Source organism: Rattus norvegicus, chromosome 8 (genome assembly GCF_021556685.1).
Source record: "Rattus norvegicus strain SHRSP/BbbUtx chromosome 8, alternate assembly SHRSP_T2T, whole genome shotgun sequence".
Taxonomy (NCBI): Eukaryota; Metazoa; Chordata; class Mammalia; order Rodentia; family Muridae; genus Rattus; species Rattus norvegicus.
Genome location: NC_141541.1, coordinates 52,648,791 through 52,668,609, shown reverse-complemented (window position 1 = coordinate 52,668,609; position 19,819 = coordinate 52,648,791). Strand labels below are relative to the sequence as shown.

General features: G+C 40.4%; 1 protein-coding gene across 11 annotated transcripts in view; it reads right to left on the bottom strand.

Moving 5' to 3' along the window:
- Nucleotides 1-237: 237 nt before the first annotated feature.
- Ddx6 (DEAD-box helicase 6) overlaps nt 238-19,819 on the bottom strand; it is a 36,572-nt gene continuing 16,990 nt past the window's right edge. For 9 of the 11 annotated variants that reach the window (NM_001434375.1, NM_001434374.1, NM_001434372.1 and 6 more), the window contains 10 exons: nt 18,437-18,566; nt 17,381-17,527; nt 16,006-16,100; nt 14,810-14,932; nt 13,631-13,759; nt 12,289-12,405; nt 11,221-11,284; nt 7,400-7,501; nt 5,801-5,983; nt 238-4,491 (listed from right to left, as the gene is read on the bottom strand). In NM_001434375.1, coding sequence (NP_001421304.1) covers nt 5,808-5,983; nt 7,400-7,501; nt 11,221-11,284; nt 12,289-12,405; nt 13,631-13,759; nt 14,810-14,932; nt 16,006-16,100; nt 17,381-17,527; nt 18,437-18,566 — 1,083 coding nt within the window. In that variant the 3' untranslated portion in view covers nt 238-4,491; nt 5,801-5,807. The remainder of the gene's footprint in view (nt 4,492-5,800; nt 5,984-7,399; nt 7,502-11,220; nt 11,285-12,288; nt 12,406-13,630; nt 13,760-14,809; nt 14,933-16,005; nt 16,101-17,380; nt 17,528-18,436; nt 18,567-19,819) is intronic. The other 2 variants (XR_015626894.1, XR_015626893.1) reach the window with 1 other exon arrangement.

Here is a 19,819-nt window from a genome sequence, read left to right as displayed (position 1 = left end):
TCTTTAAAGCATCTGTCTACTGATTTTTTTTCTTGTAGTTCTTTAAGATTTGGGAATATATACAGCTTTATACTTGACAATAATTCTGGGAGCTGATAGCTTAGAATGCCAACCAAACTTGGTTCTTCACCTCTGCTATGAAAACTCTGTGTGTGCAGCAGGCAATCTAAATGTAGGGTGGAAGACAGAATTCTTCAAGTTTATTCAACTAGGCTCAAGAACATACATACAAGACACTTGGAGTTCCAGTGGGCTTTTATTGAGATAAATTAACAAAAAGAAATAATCAAGATTTTACCAACCATCTTTTCTGAACCATGTATAAATTCCTTAAAGACTCAGGTCCATAGACATGTACATATACTGTAACACATCCCAACAAAAACAGACCCTCCCACTGGAACATTTGCCAATTAAACAGAAAGCCAATTTTCCCTTTCCCCAAATGTTTTCAAATTTTTAAGTTCCTACTGTTCAAAGTGGAACTGGTCCCTTGTGACTAGGGACATTAGAATTTTCTTATTTTTACTAAACAAAAAAATTGTAGTTTTTTTCTAATTGGTTTTGTTTCAAAAAAGGGAAGTGACTTTGTATTCTCCAGGCACCCCTCCCCAAGAACCACTGGTTAAAATACAGCAGCCTGCATCTCACTAACCCAGGCCCACCCTCCCTTGCCCTGCCCAGCTCTGTCCACTGGAGATTTAAATACACTTCTGTTGGAGTCTGTCAGCTGTGGAGGGGCAGCGTCCAGGCCAGGCGAGCTCCCTCTGACCTCATATCTGTTACAACCCTTGGACACTTAACTCTTTCCTCCAAAGATGAGTTTTTACATTAGAGAAGAAAATAGATTTGCTTTGGGAGTTTTAAAAAACTATCTTTATGAATATAAAGTAGAACTACAAACTCACCAAAGTCCACATAAATTCACCCAAAATCTGGCTTACTTCACCTCCCTTGAGGCCAATAATTTTGCCTGACAAAGATATTTGGCAAGAAAATCATTCCACAGTAACAATTTTAAAGATACACAGAAAGTTGAAAAAAAAAAGTATCCAATTAAAATAACATGGCTTAATTCCCACAAACTCATTCCATCTTTTTGTTACTCATCTAAAGGTCAGGAGTGTGGCTAAAGGCAGTTTCCCATGAGGCTATGAGCTTCCAAAGTGTTTCTAAATCCTTAGTGCAGACACCCTCCCTTTTGGGACACAGTACCCTCCCCTCCCACCCATATTAAAAAAAAAACAAAACAAAACAAAAAACAAACAAAAAAAACAACAAACAAATGATCAGAATGAGATGTTTTGTTTCCAACACTTTTCAAAGCTTTGTGCTGTGCTCTGCTCTAACTGAGCACAATGGTGTCCAACCACAAAGCAGGTGGCCAAGGAAAGATGCCCTCATCTCATTCTGAAAACGAGTTATGACAACCACCCACCCCACCCCACCATTTTGGGCCAACCAATTGTTATGATGCTGATACCCATTTGGAAATAATTTAGAATTACTTAGGTTTTCCTTTTCAGGGAAAACATTTTATGGTAAATGTATTCCATTTCTAAGAAAGTTTTTTCATGTTCAGAACATTAAGGGAGAGAAAAAAAACAGGCCCTGAGGCAGCAAGGTGTGTAACAGTCTGTGACTCATTACACAGCTTATGACCAGAGGCTAAAAGCATTGAGGTGGATATTAAAAATAGGACATAGTTTTTATCCAAATGAACTACTGGGAAAAAACAAAACATAACCATTACTTTAAAAATTACTGGAAAGAACCTGAAAGACAATTTCCAATAGTAGCAATATTCCTTATTAAGAGGGATTAAAAAGGAAAAAAAGAAAAAAAAAAAAAAAAAAAGATAACCAGGTTCTGACCTGGTCAGTAGGGCATCTTTCCATTAACAGCTCAAGCGAGCTAAGCACCACCCCCACTGCTGCCTCTCCAGACAGTGGGGTGCTCAGCTAGTCCAAGTGCCACAGCTCAGCAGACGCTGTACTTGAGAATACTCTCCACGTGGAGTCTGTGCTTTAAGAGGGACTCATAGGCATGTGGCACCTAGCAGAGCAGTCCAAGGTTGGCAAGAGACTGCACCTTGTTGACTCACCCACATGTCCTCTGGCGAGCTAGCACGTTTGTTTATACTCCGTTCCTGCTGCTGATCTACATGGAGATCCCTCTCATCTCGCCAAAGGCAGGAAGGAGGAGAACTGCATCGGTACAAGGGCAAGATCTGTTGGTCAAAGAATTTTTAAGACCCCATTCCCACCCTCCCTAAAAAAGTGACTTCCTTAATTTGGTTTCTGTTTTGTAACCAACACTGACTGGACTTGCCTTTTGGGGTTTTGTACCGTGCAGCTCCTGCTACAGCTGTTACAGTCAGGGTTATATCTGGTAAGGAGGCATCTTTAGGATTTTGATCCCCAAGGAATTTGGGACAGGTCACAAATAGTTTTGCTTTAGAACTAGGCACAGTCAAAAAGCAACTTGGAATAGCGGACTCCTTTATTCAGGTGAGTTAAGCATGGCAGCGTACACGTGACATACCTTGTCATAGGTTTAAGGTTTTCAAAGTGATGGAATATGAAAATCAGTTTTTTTTTTAAATTTTGTTTTTTGCTTTTTTTGTTCCCTAGATGCCTCCTGACCTAGTATACTGGGTTAAAAGGGAATTAAAAACATTTTTTTAAAAAAAAGTTCACTGGTTTTGATTCATCTCACTCCTTTTGCCTGGAGATCAGGCCAAACATCAAGCATGTTGGGAGGGGCACAATTTAAAGCAACACTACCCACCTAAAGCATCTGCCGGCAATTTACAATGCGAAAGAAAGGACAGACAGCAATTCTTGCTGCGGCAGGCACGAGAATGGTAAGCAGCTTTCTGCAGCATGGAGTTAACAGCTCTCAGGGGTCGCCCATTCCCGCAAACATGTACAAGTCAAGGTGGGCAGAGGGCTTTCGTTCACTCACACACTACAGGAGGTGACCGCAGATAACTAAGCTCCACGACCGCCAAGCCTGCTGAGGCTGTACTGGCTGGTCCAGTGAAGTACGAATCCATGTTCACACTCTCTGCTCTAAGACTGCACTCCGTACACTTCTCATACTCCAAGGAAGATTAATCTTTGTTCCCCTTTGAGGAACTTGGGAAGTTCCTCAAACGTTTAGGACAGGAGAGCCAAACCACAGAGCTTCTCGAAGCCCTCAGGGACCACAGACTTCTGAAGCTTCCTTGCTGTCTGCTAAGACCGCTGCATGCACATTACAAGAGTAGTGTGGTGGCGCACAGGCGCCCTGGGCTTCTGGGCCCTTTTCCAACACAGGCCCTGCAGAGGTCTACTTCCTATAGTTAGAGGCCAAAGCACTTTTTAGAATTTAGTGTTGCAGAAAACTGAGCCCCTCTCATCTTTAGCTGCTCCCATAATCACTCTAATCCCTTAATCCCAGCAACCTTCATCCAAAAAAAATAATATATATATGTATGTATATATATATATTTATATATATATATATATGAACCCAGAAAAAAACTTATTTACAAAGTTTATACAAGTATACACATACAATTTTCTATGGGTCGCGCTTTGCCACAGAGGAAAGAGGGTCAAGGCTCCGACAAGTCTTTGCACCCAGTGCCTTACTGCTCATGGAAGCGTGTGAGCCAGGTTAGTGTTCCGCCGTAGAGCACAGAGGCTTGTCATATGGCTCCTGCAGTGAGAGGCTGCTCTTTCCTTTGGGAGCGACGATGGTGCGTCTACTCAGCCCAGAAGAAAATTTTACTTGGTATTGTTTTTTTTTTTTAAATACATGTATTTACAGTGTGGATGGACTGCAGTTGTGAATCAACTCCTCCATATAAAGAAAAGGAAAATGGCGCTACCATCACTAGTCCACCTTCCGGCCCTGGGCATGAGTACTGGTAGAACAGGAAGCAAGACTTCAACTTGAAACCAAATGAAGAGGCAAAGAAATAAAAAAGAAAAGAAAATAGAACGTGACTTTGTTGATTCCTCGGGCTGTGGTAAAAGATGATATTCTTAATGGTCTCGTAGCGTAAGGCACTTTGCACAAATAAGTAGTAAGCTCTTCAGGCTTAAAAACGGATGAGTAACCAGGGAGAAGTTGAAATGCAGTAGAGTCGGCTATCGGAGAACTGTAGACAGGTGCGTGTCCACCAAGATTCTTCTCTTTTTAGGGTTTCTCCCTTTCTTTTTCCTCCTTCCTTGTCCCCTTTCCCCAGAAAACATTTTTAAAAACCAGCAGTTAGTGCAACGAAACGTTCAGTCAGCACACAGTGCAAACAAGGGAACAAAAAAGGTCCATTTCTTCTTTTCAGTTTTTCTTCACCAGTTAAAAAAAAGAAAGATGTCTGAGCTCTTATATAACTCTTCATAGTTCCAAAATAAAGATGAAAAACCCACAAGGAGAAGAGCACCCCCCGCCCCAAAAATGATGCGTCACAGATCCAAGGAGCCTTCTGTAGTTTGTCAAAGCCTACGGACGAAGTTTAGAAATTTAAAATTAGTATCCATGAAAGCACTATAAAGAAGGACACGTTTCCCAAACCTCACACCAGACTCTCCCTGCACTTTCTCCTGAAACTGATCTACTAGTTACAGGAAAGGCTTCACTTGATGTGACAGCTCGCATATGTAAGTCTAGCACATGGAGGCGAAGAAAAAGGGATCACGATCAGTCTGTTTTGGTCAAGCTAGGGATTCAGCCTGGCTCAGAAAAATCAACTTAACCATGACAGTTTCCCACATACCCCAGGAGAGAAAGATCTTCAAGTTCTGAGTGCCGGCAGAGGCCAAGTGGGCACATGAATGGTAGGTTTTTCAAGGCCATCCTAGCAGAACAACAGTTTGAAGGCACCTCAGCTGCCTGAGCCTCTCTCAAAAACAAATGCATAAAGGTGAAGTGAAAAGGTAGCACAGAAGCCTCTTGTGCTCTGAACAATAGGGCTATGTGGTCCTGAATGACTCCAGATCCCAATTCAAAGTCTCCACAGAATGCTGAGACTACAGGATCTCGCTCACAGTGCACAGGGCTTGGAAATCATCCTCTGAAACTACAGTAAAAGACATGGCATTTACTGCAGGTCTGGAGACTTAGTGGAGCATGAAGCTTGGCCTTGGGTTAAATCCCTAGCATTGGTAGCGGAAACTTGGAATTAAAGCAGCTCTCAAGGTATTTCTAAGGAAAATTCCAAAGAGCAGATACTGCCCACTATCGAACCTAACTAGAGCCACAGGTGAGATGTGGAGAGGGCACATGAGAAGCTAGAGGGGCATCATCCTTCATTCTGTCATTTTAGATGAGAATTTATATGATATATCTTGATAGAAGGGGAATTGTAAAAACAGGTATTTTTAAATGTGTTACATATTTGACAAGGTATTTACCTACTTTATTAATGAACTCATTCCCCCCCCCCAAAAAAGTATTTTTTTTTTTTTTCGGAACCCAGGGCCTTGCGCTTCCTAGGTAAGCGCTCTACCACTGAGCTAAATCCCCAGCCCCAAAAGAAGTATTTTTAAACCAAGACTGCCAATGCCATTTTGACTTTCATCAGTCTGAGAGTCCAAATCTGTGTTGTATGTGACTCACACAATGCTCAGGAAGTGGTCTACAGAGCAGTGCATGCCTGTAACAACACGCTTGCCTTACCAAGAGAATATTCTTAGTTTTCAATCATATTTGTGACACTGGGTGTAAGCTACTGCTAGAACAAGAGGTTTGAGAAGAGAACGTTCTTTCCTTCCTTAAGCTGAAGGTTCTGCTCCACTCGCTGGGCACTTACGTGCTTGTTAAGGTTTCTCATCTTCTGCAGGCTCACTGTGGTATTCTGCCACATACAGGCTCTTGTCAATGTTGCTTGGGATGGGTTTGATCTCTGTCCCCAGCTGCTCCTCAATACTCTTCAGGTTGAAGCGATCATCATATGTGATCAAGTTGATGGCTAAGCCAAGATGACCAAAGCGACCTAAAGAAAAATGTATTTAATAAGTTTAAAACTTGCTGAAGAATTGAAGAAGTGGTAAATAAAATGAGTCAAAGTGAGAGCAACATGTAGGTACTACTCTGTAATATGCTACAACACATAGCAGTAACACATTCATTCGGTGCCATTCTGAATGGCACAAACAAGACTGAACAAATCAGAAACAAAACAACTGAAGGTCTTTCCCTTGGCACATCGACTGTACTGAACAGGTAACAGACTTCTGGGCCACCACTCCCTAAACAATACAGTGTAACGACCACTTACAAAATCAGACTGTACTGTACAAGGTACTGCAAACAAGTTGCTATGTGTGAGATACACACCAGTTATAAGCTAACACCACATGTTTTAAAAAGACTAAGGTACCCAGACTTCGATGTTGGCAAGGGTTCTGGAACCCATTTCTTTTTTTTTTTTTTTTTTTTTTTTTTGGTTCTTTTTTTTTTTCGGAGCTGGGGACCAAACCCAGGGCCTTGCACTTCCTAGGCAAGCGCTCTGCCACTGAGCCAAATCCCCAACCCCCGGAAACCCATTTCACATGACAAACTGGATGCTCATTTGCATCTGCTAGGACACACACACTGAACAGTACATGCACACGCCACAGCATCTGATCAATCCAGTTCTCCTGGATTTTACAAGTGCCTGACGTGGGTGCTGGACATCAAACAGAGTGCTACAGGCTCTTTGATAGCAAATCCATGTCTTCAACCCCCTAGCCCCAACTATAATCACGATCCTCCTGCCTCAATCTCTCAAGCACAGGGATTACAGGATACGTGCCACCATTTCCAGCTTACTTTTGTACACACTCCTCTCCCCAAAATTAGGTCTCAATCACGTTTTGACTTGCCTCAAAATCAGTTTGTGAACCGATTCTCTTAACACACAGATGTACACATGTCACCTGCCTCTTCTTCCCAAGTGTACCCCATCCACATCCAGCCAGCCTACGTTTAAAAACATTTAAGGTTCTCTCTTGTTACTTTAAGTACCAGGATTGGATTCAGGTGCTCTATCTGGCTTAACTTTTTAATAAGTGACACAAGGACTTGGCAGACCAAGGCAGGTACATTTTTTTTTTCGTTCTTTTTTTCGGAGCTGGGGACCGAACCCAGGGCCTTGCACTTCCTAGGCAAGCGCTCTACCACTGAGCTAAATCCCCAACCCCCAAGGCAGGTACATTTTAAGTTCCAGTATAGCCTGGGCTATTTTTTTATGTAGCCAGACTCTGTTTTTAAATATAAATGATTTATTAATAAAGAATTACTTAGTTTTAAATATCAAACAAATTGCTGTGGCTTCACTGCTCTCATAGCTGTTATACTTTACTTCACAAAGGAAAATTAGTGATTATGTTTCTTATCAAGCAATGTCATCCCCACTCTTACTCACCTGACCTTCCAATCCGATGAAGATAGGTCTCTGCCAGCTTTGGGAAGTCAAAGTTTATTACCACATTCACAGCTTGTATATCAATACCTCGGGTAAACAGATCTTAAAAAAAAAAAAAAAAGTAATCATTTTCATTATTGAAAGATAATTCACAAATTATGCTTTTAGAAGTCTTTCATCCATGTATGGTAAATAATTTACAACTCATCTGAAGTAAACTAATAGGCAAAATACCTCAAACTCATTCATGACACTGACTTCTTTTTTTGAGATGAGGTCTCTGGTGGTCCAAGCTAGTCTTGGTTCTTTTTTTTTTTTTTTTTTTTTTTTTTTTTCGGAGCTGGGGACCGAACCCAGGGCCTTGCGCTTCCTAGGTAAGCGCTCTACCACTGAGCTAAATCCCCAGCCCCTCCAAGCTAGTCTTAAAGTCATGTTCTTCTGTCAGACTCCCAATGTTAGATTACAAGCACACACTGCCATATATGCTAGACCTTTATGGACTATTTTTAACCTAAGTCTTCAAAGTTCATCTTTTTTCTCCATATCTCAAACTTACCCAGTCCATAAAGCCAATCAATACACCATCTCTCCTGAAACTACTTGACAACTATTACTTTATAGTCTAATAACCACCAGAATAATAATAATAAACAAATATTTTACATCACTCCCTTGTCAACCAAGCTCAGCTATTTTAATACAGGCTTCATAGTTGTGGCTGGCCTTCTCGCTAGCAGAGCAGGTGGGTCTTGAACCTAAGCGGCCTTCCTGCTTCTACTCCAGTGCACCTGGCACCAACTGGTTTTTTGTTATTGCTGTTTTTTTTTTTTTTTATATTTTATTCTTAATGCTCATTCATTTGTACTCCATTTTAAGGCTGTTGCTATGCAAATTTTGTTTTAATACTGACTTTCTAATTAGTTATCATTCCTTGAAGGAGAAGTGGCATTTCTTTACTCATTACTTTGCTTTGAGACAAGGACTCAATCTGTAGCACAGGCTAGCCTCAAACTGTGTCAGTCACCTGAACACGTAGGATTTTATATACCAAAGATATTTATACATTCCACACATACATTAAGAATACTGATTGAGTGCAGTACATAAAACCCTAACCCTAGGCAATCCTAAGATTCCAGCATCAAGTTAACTTGGCATATTGGAAGACCCACAAACTCCTGGTCTCAGGAGTGAAACCAGGTCATCCTGAGCTTCATGCTGACCTTCAGGCTATCCTGGGTTACATGAGACCCTGACTCAATAAATAAATAAAATGAATTAATCAGTGTAGTAATATGTGTCACTGTACAAGAACCATAACTACTATCAATGTCTTTTTCTTTTAATGTAACGATTAAATTCATAGCTCCTCAGCCCCAACTTTCTACTAAAAGTGGAAAAATGGACAGAGGCAGGTGCCTGATAGCAGAATCGTGTCAATTTTCTTATGAATATGCAATCTAACAACTTTACTTTCAACAGTAAGCTTTTCTTTTTTTAAAGATTTATTATATATGAGTACACTGTAGCTGTCTTCAGACACACCAGAAGAGGGCACCAGATCTCATTACAGATGATTGTGAGCCACCATGTGGTTGCTGGGAATTGAACTCAGGACCTCTGGAAAAGCAGTTAGTGCTCTTACCACTGAGCCATCTGTCCAGTCCCAGTAAGCTATTTTATAGGTTTCCCAAATGTAGGAAAAAATATAATATACATCTATACACAGCCAAATATTTTAATACAACTTAAAACAGTTAACCACGCAACAACATAGCTAACTCCATAAAACCTGCAAAGGCTACACCAGTTGGCTCGACTACATGAGTATCACAGGTCCCAGCTCTACATGAAGAACAACAGCTGTCAACAGCTGCTGAGAAGAGAAGCACTTTTCTTCAGAGCTGAGTCCCCAATCCTAACTGGTTGATCCTAAACGCACACTTTTATACAGGCTTACTAAGCCAAAAAGACTGTCTGCATGTGTGCACATCCATGTACAAGAAAACTCAGCAGTAAGTAGACGACGAGGTCATGAATAAGAGGGGAGGGTACAAGCAGGAAAGTAATGATACAAATACAATATATTTATAAATGAAATTCTCAAATTCCGAACTGAAGAAGAAAAAACACTCTGTGTGTGCATCTACGGCATATGATTATAATGTACAAGTGTTTTTTGTATCAGCTATTTAATTTTCAACAAGTAAACAGTGTCTGTGCGCGCGCATGTGCTTGTGTGCGCGTGCGTGGAGTACTTGGTGCCTAATCTCAAAACTCTCGGATTCTTGCTGGACATGGTGGTACAGACCTATAACCCCAGCACTCAGGAAGCCAAGGTGCAAAGATGTGAGTCAGAGAACAGCCTAGGCAACATCATGAGATTGTTTCAAAAACGACTTAACAAAATAAAACAAAACTAAAAAGCTCTAGCAATTTAGTGTATTTTCTACTTACTAGAATGTAAGTAGGTAAGAAAACTAGAAGCATGCAAGTTATTTTTAAAGTCACTTCCCAATTACTAGGAATAACCAAATTTAATGTCTGGTAGCAGTAAAAAGCGTTTTATTTATGTGCATTTTCACAAAACTCCCATCAAGTATTTTAAAATAGGTGGCTGCTGCTCAGAGTCCAGCCTTCGGCACCCACACCAACAGGCCCGGGACAGCCTTACAATTCCAGCTCCAGGGATACAATGCCCTCTCTTCTGGCCTCTGCAGGTAGCTGTTGTGCATGTGTGGTAGATACTCATAGACACAAACACAGAGAAATCTTTAAAAAAATAAGTATGTATATAATTGAGCTAGGTGTGGTAGTACACACCTTTAATTTCAGCACTTATGAGGCAAAGGCAAGGTAATAACAGAAGTGAGTTTAAGACCAGTCAGTCTGGTCTAGATATACAGTTTCCAGGCCAGTAAGAACTACATAGTAATATCCTGTGTCAAAAATAAATAAATAAATAAATAAATAAATAAATAAATAAATAAATAAATAAATAAAACAAAACTAGCCAACTTCTGAACCAAAACCTTTAAAATAAAATTTTAGGTCTGGATGGCTCAGTGGTTAAGAGCACTGACTGCTCTTCCAGAGGTCCTGAGTTCAATTCCCAGCAACAAAATGGTGGCTCACAACCATTGGTAAAGGGATTTGGAGTCCTCTTCTGGTGTGTCTGAAATTCTATCACAATGATTATACAGGCACGTGACTATGTGAAAATTCATATAATGAAGACACACATTCACCAATCCATACATTACAGCTAAACTCCAAGTCCTTCTACTTCCTCAAATGACTCTTCTCCTCCTCCTCCTCATACTAACAGTAAGATTAAATGCCACATGTAAAGCTAGGAAGGCACATTCTATTAGTTTTATCTGAGCTTGATTTGTGCCTCCCCCTCCCTACCTGGGTTTATTTTTCTGTAGTAATGGAATAACCAAAAATTAGAAAATCTTGGTCTAAGGTATAGACTAGTTTGATTCTGGGAAAAAACAAAAGACACAACTTCTAAAATGCAGTTTTTAGTAAAGTTTATTTTGTGTCTGCTCACTCTTGTATGTAAAACTGTTGAGAAAGCACATAAATGCAGAGCCTATTTTAAAGCCACATGTGCAGCATAAGCATCAGGATGAACCCAATGTCAGAATCAAGTCACACCCATTCTCAACTTAGGAACTAAACGGCATGCATTCTTGTCTTCAAAAGCTTTCAAAGTGGCAGCAGGGTGTAAGGAGCTGTTACAGGCTTCACTACATGACAGAAAAAATCCAGCCAATAAAGAAAATACCAGGTCTAAGAAATACACAAACACTTACCAGTGCAAACAAGATTGCGGCATAAGCCATTTCGGAAATCATGAAAGACACGATTTCTATGTTCCTGAGGGAAAGGAGGGGTGATACAAACTTTTGAGTAAAATTTATAGACAACTCAAAATTTTCATCATGGTTTCTCCTCCCCAATCAGTTCTTCAATCCCTAACTTGTTTATATTCATAGCAGTCAAAAGCTGTACCACTCACAATGTCTGTATGATACACTTTATTCCACCATGCAAGCACTGTCTCATTTTGTATCATCATATGAAGGACAGGCATAATAAGACATGCTGAGATCACAGTCATGTACATGACAAATATTGTCATATTTATTCTACTTTATTATTCTAATGAACTTTCTACCATATCTAATGTATAAACTGTATCATAGCCCGCATACACATACAATCTGGTGCTGTCTATGATTTTAGGTATCTGATATGGGATCTTGGAACTCTCCTTTGTAAGAAGGAGTTACTGTATATTAAAATCTAGAGCAATGCTTTCTGTAAAAAAGGTATGCATTGGTATTCTCCAATAAAGGAGAGAAACAAAACTTTAAACTGTATTTGTTTTTATCTAATTTAAGTGGCTACATGGAGCTATCAAATAGTTATTGCACTACACAGAACAAATCCAGAAATTATCTGAGAAAGAATGTCTCTTCCTGTATCCTTCCCTTCCCACAGGATTTCATGCCACTGAGGCTGATTTCAGTATGTAACAGAGAATGACTGAATTTTTTTCTCTCTAGGTGCTAGGACTTCAGGCACAGACCAAGAGATCTGACATTTCTGTACTGCTTTTCTAGGCTGTTGGTTTAAGCAAAGGGTTCTTTGTCTACTAATGAACAGTCCATTCATTTGTTCTTTTCCTGGAACCAGGGATTGCAACGCAGGACCTTGCTCTACCACTGATGCAACAGTATCTACCCTCAGACAGCAGTTTACTCTCTCACACACAAGGCATTTATGGAACATTATAACAAAAGAAAATATAAGAAATACTTAGGAAAGGATTTTTTAAAATTAAATCTATGTATGCAAGTTCTAGAAATTATACTGACCTGCCTCATTTTAGCATGGATATAGAAGCAAGAGTAACCCAGCTGAGAAATCTTCTTGGCCAGTAACTCAACTCTCTGAGAAGAGTTGCAGAAAATGATCGACTGGTTTATCTGAAGCTGAGCACAAAAGAGAAATATGAGAAAGCAAAAATATTTGCTTTGTCAATCATGAAAATATTTAGCCAAAACTTCCAGATGAAATTTGGTTTCACTGCAGAAGAGTGTCTCATAAGGGCCACCTAACTGCCAGAGACAACACAGCAATGTCCTACAGTGCCACTGCTAACACTGTGTTGGCAAGCGAGAACCTGCTTCAAGGCTGGAGAGATGGCACAGCACACACTGCTCTTGAAGAGGACTCCAGTTCAGTTCAGTTCACAGCGTGGGTCTCGCTACTGCCTAGAATTCTACTTTGGGGGCTCTAACACCCCTTTCTGGATGCCTCCAGAAGCTGTACTCATGTGTATACAACCCCACCACCACCACCATATACACAGACTCATTAAAATAAAGAAAACAAGTAAGTTAAAAAGAATCATTGTTTCTAGGGAAAATACAAAGTTAAGTACTTGTGAGCCTCTGGTCACATTTTATAAATAGGTAAACATGTAAATTTGAGTTTTCTTTTTTTTAAACATGTCTTATTTAATATATCTGTAGTCCTAAACCAATATAACCCATGCCCACAAAAAGCTTATCCAATACATATTTCCCTGTATAGAACACAGCAGTCTTCTTGTGCTTAAGCACACAGGTTAGGAGTACAGCAACTGTGTGGGGGTCATTTTGGAATGAAATGATGAACAGCACCAAAATTTGAAAAATGGTGGTTCAGGGGTTGGGGATTTAGCTCAGTGGTAGAGCGCTTGCCTAGGAAGCGCAAGGCCCTGGGTTCGGTCCCCAGCTCCAAAAAATAGAACCAAAAAAAGAAAAAAAGAAAAAAGAAAAATGGTGGTTCAAAGACTGCAAAATGAATGCTTATTTATAGCATTTGTAGCTAAAACAAGAAGGCAGAATGTCCTCTTCTTGGACCTTAGCTGGGATCAATTTATTTTTCTGCCACAATGCACATGTCTACAAAACGACCAAAACACTTTCAGTACTAATTCGGGGGTCACAGAATTAGTACTTACAAATCAGGATGAATTATAATTACTGTAAGTTATCTAACAATAAAAGTAAAGCACCTGTGTCAATCAGTTTCAACTTTAAGCCAACCAAAGACACCTTTTACGAAACAATAAAACTGCTTACAGTGAATATAAAGGGGAAAATGATGTCGCTGTCTAACTTGCTAGGAATTAATGAAAGACAGGATCAGCACAAAAAGCCGACTACTCACCCTGGAGAAGAGTGTATTGAGGCAGTGCACTTTTTGGCGCTCCGTTACATATGCGTAGTACTGGGTCACCCCTTTCAGAGTTAGCTCCTCCATCAGGTTTATCTCGTAGGGTTTTTGCAGATGGGAATTCTGGAGTGGGGGTGGGAGAAGAGTCTTTTAAGTCAAGACTAGGCTCTCTTTTAAATCGAACGACTTTCAGGCATGCTAAGGCAGGAGTTCCATCCCTGAGCTCTCATTTCTTGCCCTACATTTATACTTTTTTGTCTCTTGCTCTAAGGGCTGCATCTATTTTCAAAAACAAGAATTCATAAAATAAACACATTATCCTAAACTGCTACACCTCAGATTCAAATGTAGCTCACACAGATGGGCTATAACCAACTTATGATGGGATATGTCACCTTGGCACAAACAGTTAAAAAATAAATAAAATCACGGGCTCAGTGGTTAAGAGCACTGACTGCTCTTCCAGAGGTCCTAAGTTCAATTCCCAGCAACTACATGGTGGTTCAGTCATCTGTAATGGGGTCTGCCACCCTCTTCTGCTGTGTCTGAGGACAGCTACAGTGTACTAATACACATAAAATAAATAAATCTTTTTTTTTCCCTTTTTTTCGGAGCTGGGGACCGAACCCAGGGCCTTGAGGTTGCTAAGCAAGCGCTCTACCACTGAGCTAAATCCCCAACCCCATAAATAAATCTTAAAAAAAAAAAAAAAAATCTCATTTTGAAACAGGGTCTCATGGCTAGCCAGTACTACACATAGAAACTGTCTCCAAAAAAGAGAAAAATAGACCAACCAACAGACGAACAGATAGATGGTGTGGAACTCATATAAACCAGGCTAGCCTCAGAACAATAGCGATCCAGTTAATTAAAAAAAGAAAAAGAGTGCACATACAAACTTTTAACCCGAGTACTCGAGAGGCAGAATCAGGAGACCTCTGTGAGTTTGAAGCTAACCTACTGGTCAGGGCTACAGAGTGAAACCCTGCCTCAAAAATAAAACAACAACATAATAATAAATCCACAAATCTTCACTGATCATATTTAAAAAACAAACAAAACCAAAACCCTGAAATAACAAAGCACATCTACTCTGATAATAGCATGACAGGTAAAAATAACATGACATAGTACCATGATAACACTAATTCCAAGTAGTGATTTAATACTTACCATAAACTTTTGTACACTAAGAGGGAAAGTAGCGGAATATAGTAAAATCTGCCTATTTTTAGGTAGTGTGAGAATAATATCCTCCATTATCTGCACAAAGTCCTGTGACAACAACTTATCTGCCTGTAATACAAAGAAAAGGTACTTTAAAAAGACATTACAAGTTTTGGACAGCACTATAAACAAAAGGCAAAGCACAACCTACACAGGCTGTCCCTGGCTATGAAGGTTAAGACTCTAATATACACAATGTCCGAGGTTACCGAGACAGAGCCTAAGCAGTGCAGAAGGGGAAGGGCCTGAGCTGAGAGAGAAGTGACAATCTGAGAGCCTGGGCTATATTGTGAATCTGTCTTAAAACAGAGGAGGTTATAATCCCTAAAGAAAAAAGATATAGAACTGTCAAAATCTATATTGGTCAAAAACATGGTTTTGAACTGGATGTGGTTGGCATAAACCTTGCTCTCAGGAGGCAGCAGAAACAGGACAGTAAATTCAAGGCCATTTGGCCTGAAATGCTTTATTAATTAGCTGTACTAACTACATAGCTGTTCACTCAACTATGAACAACCCTCACAACAACATCCCAAGATACCTGTATTTAACAGACTAAAAATCACGTTATGTATTTAGTGTGACATAATATCTAGTGTTATCCCTCATTAGTCAAAGGCTGGAAACTAGTTATCTAAAACAAAACAGGACGGGAAGTAGCCGCACACCGAAGCACCAATGCTGCCAGGCTAACTGTACACAGCACTGCTACATCCCAGACACACATGAGTAGTTTTTGTTCATTTTTAAGGCAGAGTCTCACTGTGTAGTTCTGATTGGCCTGAAACTTGCAGCTCTCAAACTCAAGACAGACATCTGACTCTACATCCCAGGTAAAACATTTGGCTTCAGATCAGTAATTTTTTAAAAGGCATTGATACTAGGTTATAAACTAAAGAAGTAACAAATTTCATAAAAAACACAAAGAACCAACCAATATTAGGAAGCAAATGCAAAACAAAGGGTTAAGAGAGATCCCTTACAAGCTTTTAAAATGTAACACTAAGTAGAAAGATTTAAACTGAGCTTGGCTTGGTTATTTGTTATCATACATATCCAGTTCAAGGTTTGCTTTATTCAGTGAAAATTATAAGCAAAGCTAGAGGAGTACTGAAGAGTCCTTTCAAATGAACAAACATTACCTCATCCAATACTATCATCTGGACATGATCAACCTTTGCTACTCCTTTCTTGATAAGATCCAGGATTCTGCCAGGGGTAGCAATCACCACATGCACTAAAAAGATTCCCAGAGAAAAAAAAACTTCAGAAAACATATACATTCTTGTTAATTTAATCTAGGATAAAGAAACACATTAATTTTATAAGACGTATTTAGTATCATAAATACTGTTTATAGAGACCCAAATTAATACAAAAAGGCACAAAGATGAACTGTGGGCCGTGTATTTCTGTCTCTTCTCACAAGAGCTCCACAATACTTGTCTCGTCTCTTCAGTGAGTGGGCCAGCTTCCCAAACCACAAACTCCAACTGAGGGACTCACAACTCCCATCTTACAGCCATCTGCAAGAAGTAACAGCCAGAACGCAGGGGAGACGTGTGTTCAATCTGGGCCAGGCTGCTCAGACTGGTTTTTTTCTTTTTTTTCAGAGCTGGGGACCCAACCCAGGCCTAGCAAGCGCTCTACCACTGAGCTAAATCCCCAACCCCACAGACTGTTTTAAGGGGGAAAAAAAGACTGATCACTAAAAACAAAATTGTGCAAGTTAAAAAATAGAGCTCAGGGGCTGGAGAGATGGCTCAGTGGTTAAGGGCACTGACTGTTCTTCCAGAGGTCCTGAGTTCAATCCCCAGCAACCACATGGTGGCTCATAACCATCTGTAATGAGATTGGATGCCCTCTTCTGGTGTGTCTGAAGACAGCTACAGTGTATTTATATATAATAAATAAATACATCTTTAAAAACAAAAAACAAAACAAAACCATATTTTAGTGCCAGACAGTGGTAGCACATGCTTTTTATCCCAGCACTTGGGAGGCAGAGGCAGGTTCCCAAAGCCAGCCTGGTTCACAAAGCAAATTCTAAGACAGCCAGGGCTACTCAGAGAAACCCAGTCTCAAAAAACAAAACAAACAAAACAGACCAAAGTTTTAATTATTTCCTAAAAGGGAACCCTTGGAGACTGGAGAAAAGACTTAATGGTTAAGAGCTCATCTCGTAGGGGCTGGGGATTTAGCTCAGTGGTAGAGCGCTTACCTAGGAAGCGCAAGGCCCTGGGTTAGGTCCCCAGCTCCGGAAAAAAAAAAAAAAAAAGAGCTCATCTCGTGCTGCTCCTGCAGAGAATTCAAGTTCAATCCCCAGCACCTACGTTGTGGTGCACAGCTGCCTATAACTCTAGCCTCAGGGGATCCACACCCTCACCCAGGCACTTGCACACAGGTGTGCATAACCACATACCCCACCTCTACATAATTACAAATAAGTCTGAAAAAGAAATAAGGAGGCATCTGTAGCTACAATCAGACAGCCTTGTGGCCTTAATAATCTCCTACCTGTATCGTCAAGCCTCATTATGTCATCCCGTAAATTGGTTCCTCCAGTGGTCGCCATCACTTTGGCCCCTCCCATGTGTTTGCTGACCTGGATGCAAATTTGACTGACCTGTAGAGCAAGTTCTCTAGTGGGAACAATCACCATTGCTAAAAAATATCAAAGAACAAAGGAGTGAGGGAAGAGAGAACATGCTATCTTTTAGAAGTTCAAGAAGCTATAAAAACAGTTTCACTGAGGCAGTTCACCTAACACACGGGCATAACAGACATAACACACCAGTCTTAAAGGATGCATGTGCTTGACAGAAGGGTCACTACTCTCTCAGAGTCACTAAATACTAAGCAGTCAACGCGTGCTGCTTAGGTTCTATGCTCATCAATGAGAGGAGAGAGATTTATAAATGGAAAACTGGAAAATTTAAGAAAAACTTTAGAGGCAAAACCTTAATTGTATGAACTGACTCCAGATACAACTATAGAACTTTGCTTCTTTTCTACTCTCTAAGCTGTTAATTTTTCCCCCAACTCTAGCTGTGGCTTACATGGGGGCCAGGCCCTTGCCAGTGACAGGCCGCTTCCCCATAGTCCTGATTTACTCTGCCTCTGGAGTTCTCCTGGTAGGCTCGGCTGACCAAGACATTTACTACACAGAGGAGGAACTCTGAGCTCTTAAAATTTGATAAACTCAAGGGTTTACAGACAGAAGCATTTACTGTTTCTACAAAGAGCTCTGCTTACACAGTTCCCACAAGGGAATTCAGGTGCATAGGCTGGAGGTAAGCAGTGACTCATTTAGCCTCTCATCAGTTTGGCTTTAAAGAAAGCTTACTTTGCTTATCTCACACGAACCCTTTTTCAACTGTTTTATCAATCATAAAAAAAAAGTACTCTGAAGTTGAGAAATTCCCTTTAAAAGCTGGGGAAAAATTTTTTAAACAATTAAGCCAAATATAGCAAGAAGACAGTAGATTAAATGAATTCTGACCAAGATTAAAACCTACAAAGCTCCAAGTACAGACAGTCTTCCCTGCAGCCCCTCCCCTCTATTCAGCTAACCTTGAATATTGTCCTTCTTCAGGTCCAGCCGTTCAAGTAAGGGGATGAGGTAGGCACCGCTTTTGCCTGTTCCATTTTTTGCTCTAGCTAAGATATCCCTACCAGATAAAGCAATGGGAATGCTCTCCTCCTAAAAGACAAGGTGATGCAAAACTACATGTAAATACAATGTTACCAGATTCTTTTCCAAGTTACACCGAAGAATACCACCCACCTTGGTACTCCTTTGAAGTGTAGTATGTATGTATCTTGCATGAATGGCAAAGACCCAAGTGGATTAGCAGGACCAGTAAGCATTAATACCATTTTGAACTAAAAGTTTGTTAAAACTGTTAACAGAAAAACATTAGCTGAATAGCAGCGTAACAGAAAAGTTAGTGAGCTGGGTGTTGGTGTGGTGATACACATCTTTAACCAGGTAAATTAGAGTTCAAGGCCAGCCTGGTCTTGGTAGCCAGGACTACTAGAGAAAAGACCCTGCCTCAAATAAATAAAAGTGCATGTACTAGAGAAAAGAATCTCAAAGGGTTAAACAGTCCTCAAACAAAGACATTTTTGTTAGAAATAGAAAATGGCCACATAGTAAATAGAGCATGCCTGCAATCCTAGTAGGCATGCGCAGGAGCTCAACACCAGCTTGATGAATATAAGAGCTTGTCTTAAAAACAGGAAAAGTGGGGGCTGGAGAGATGGCTCAGCGGTTAAGAGCACTGTCTGCTCTTCCAGAGGTCCTGAGTTCAATTCCCAGCAACCACATGGTGGCTCACAACCATCTATAATCATGTCTGGTGCCCTCTTCTGGCCTGCAGGCGCATACACGCAGGCAGAAAGCTGTATGATGTATATAAATAAAACATAATAAATAAATGTTTAAAAAAAAAAAAAAAAACAGGAAAAGTGGTACTAACTCCAAGGAAAGGGTCTATAGCATATGCTATTTTCTCTTTTTTAATAATAATAATTACAATTATTATTATTATTTTATTTATTCATTTTACATTCTACTTACTAAGTCCCTCCCCTTTCCCCTTCTTCTGAGTGGGGTGGGAGTTTCCTTGGGTATCCTCCACCCTGGCATATCAAATCTCTGTGAGGCTAGGTGCATCCTCTCCCACTGAAGCCAGACATAGAAGCCCAACTACAGAACATATCCCACATACAGGCCACAGCTTTTGGGACAGTCCCCGCTCCAGTTGTTCAGAACCAACATGAAGACCAAGCTGCACATCAACTACATATGTGCAGGGAGGCCTAGGCTCAGCTGTGTATACTCTTTGGCTGGTGGTTCAGATTCTGAGGAGCCCAAGGGTCCAGGTTACATGACAGCACATGTTATTCAGACTGGTAAAGTCAACCATGCCACATGAAAGATGTGTACACTGC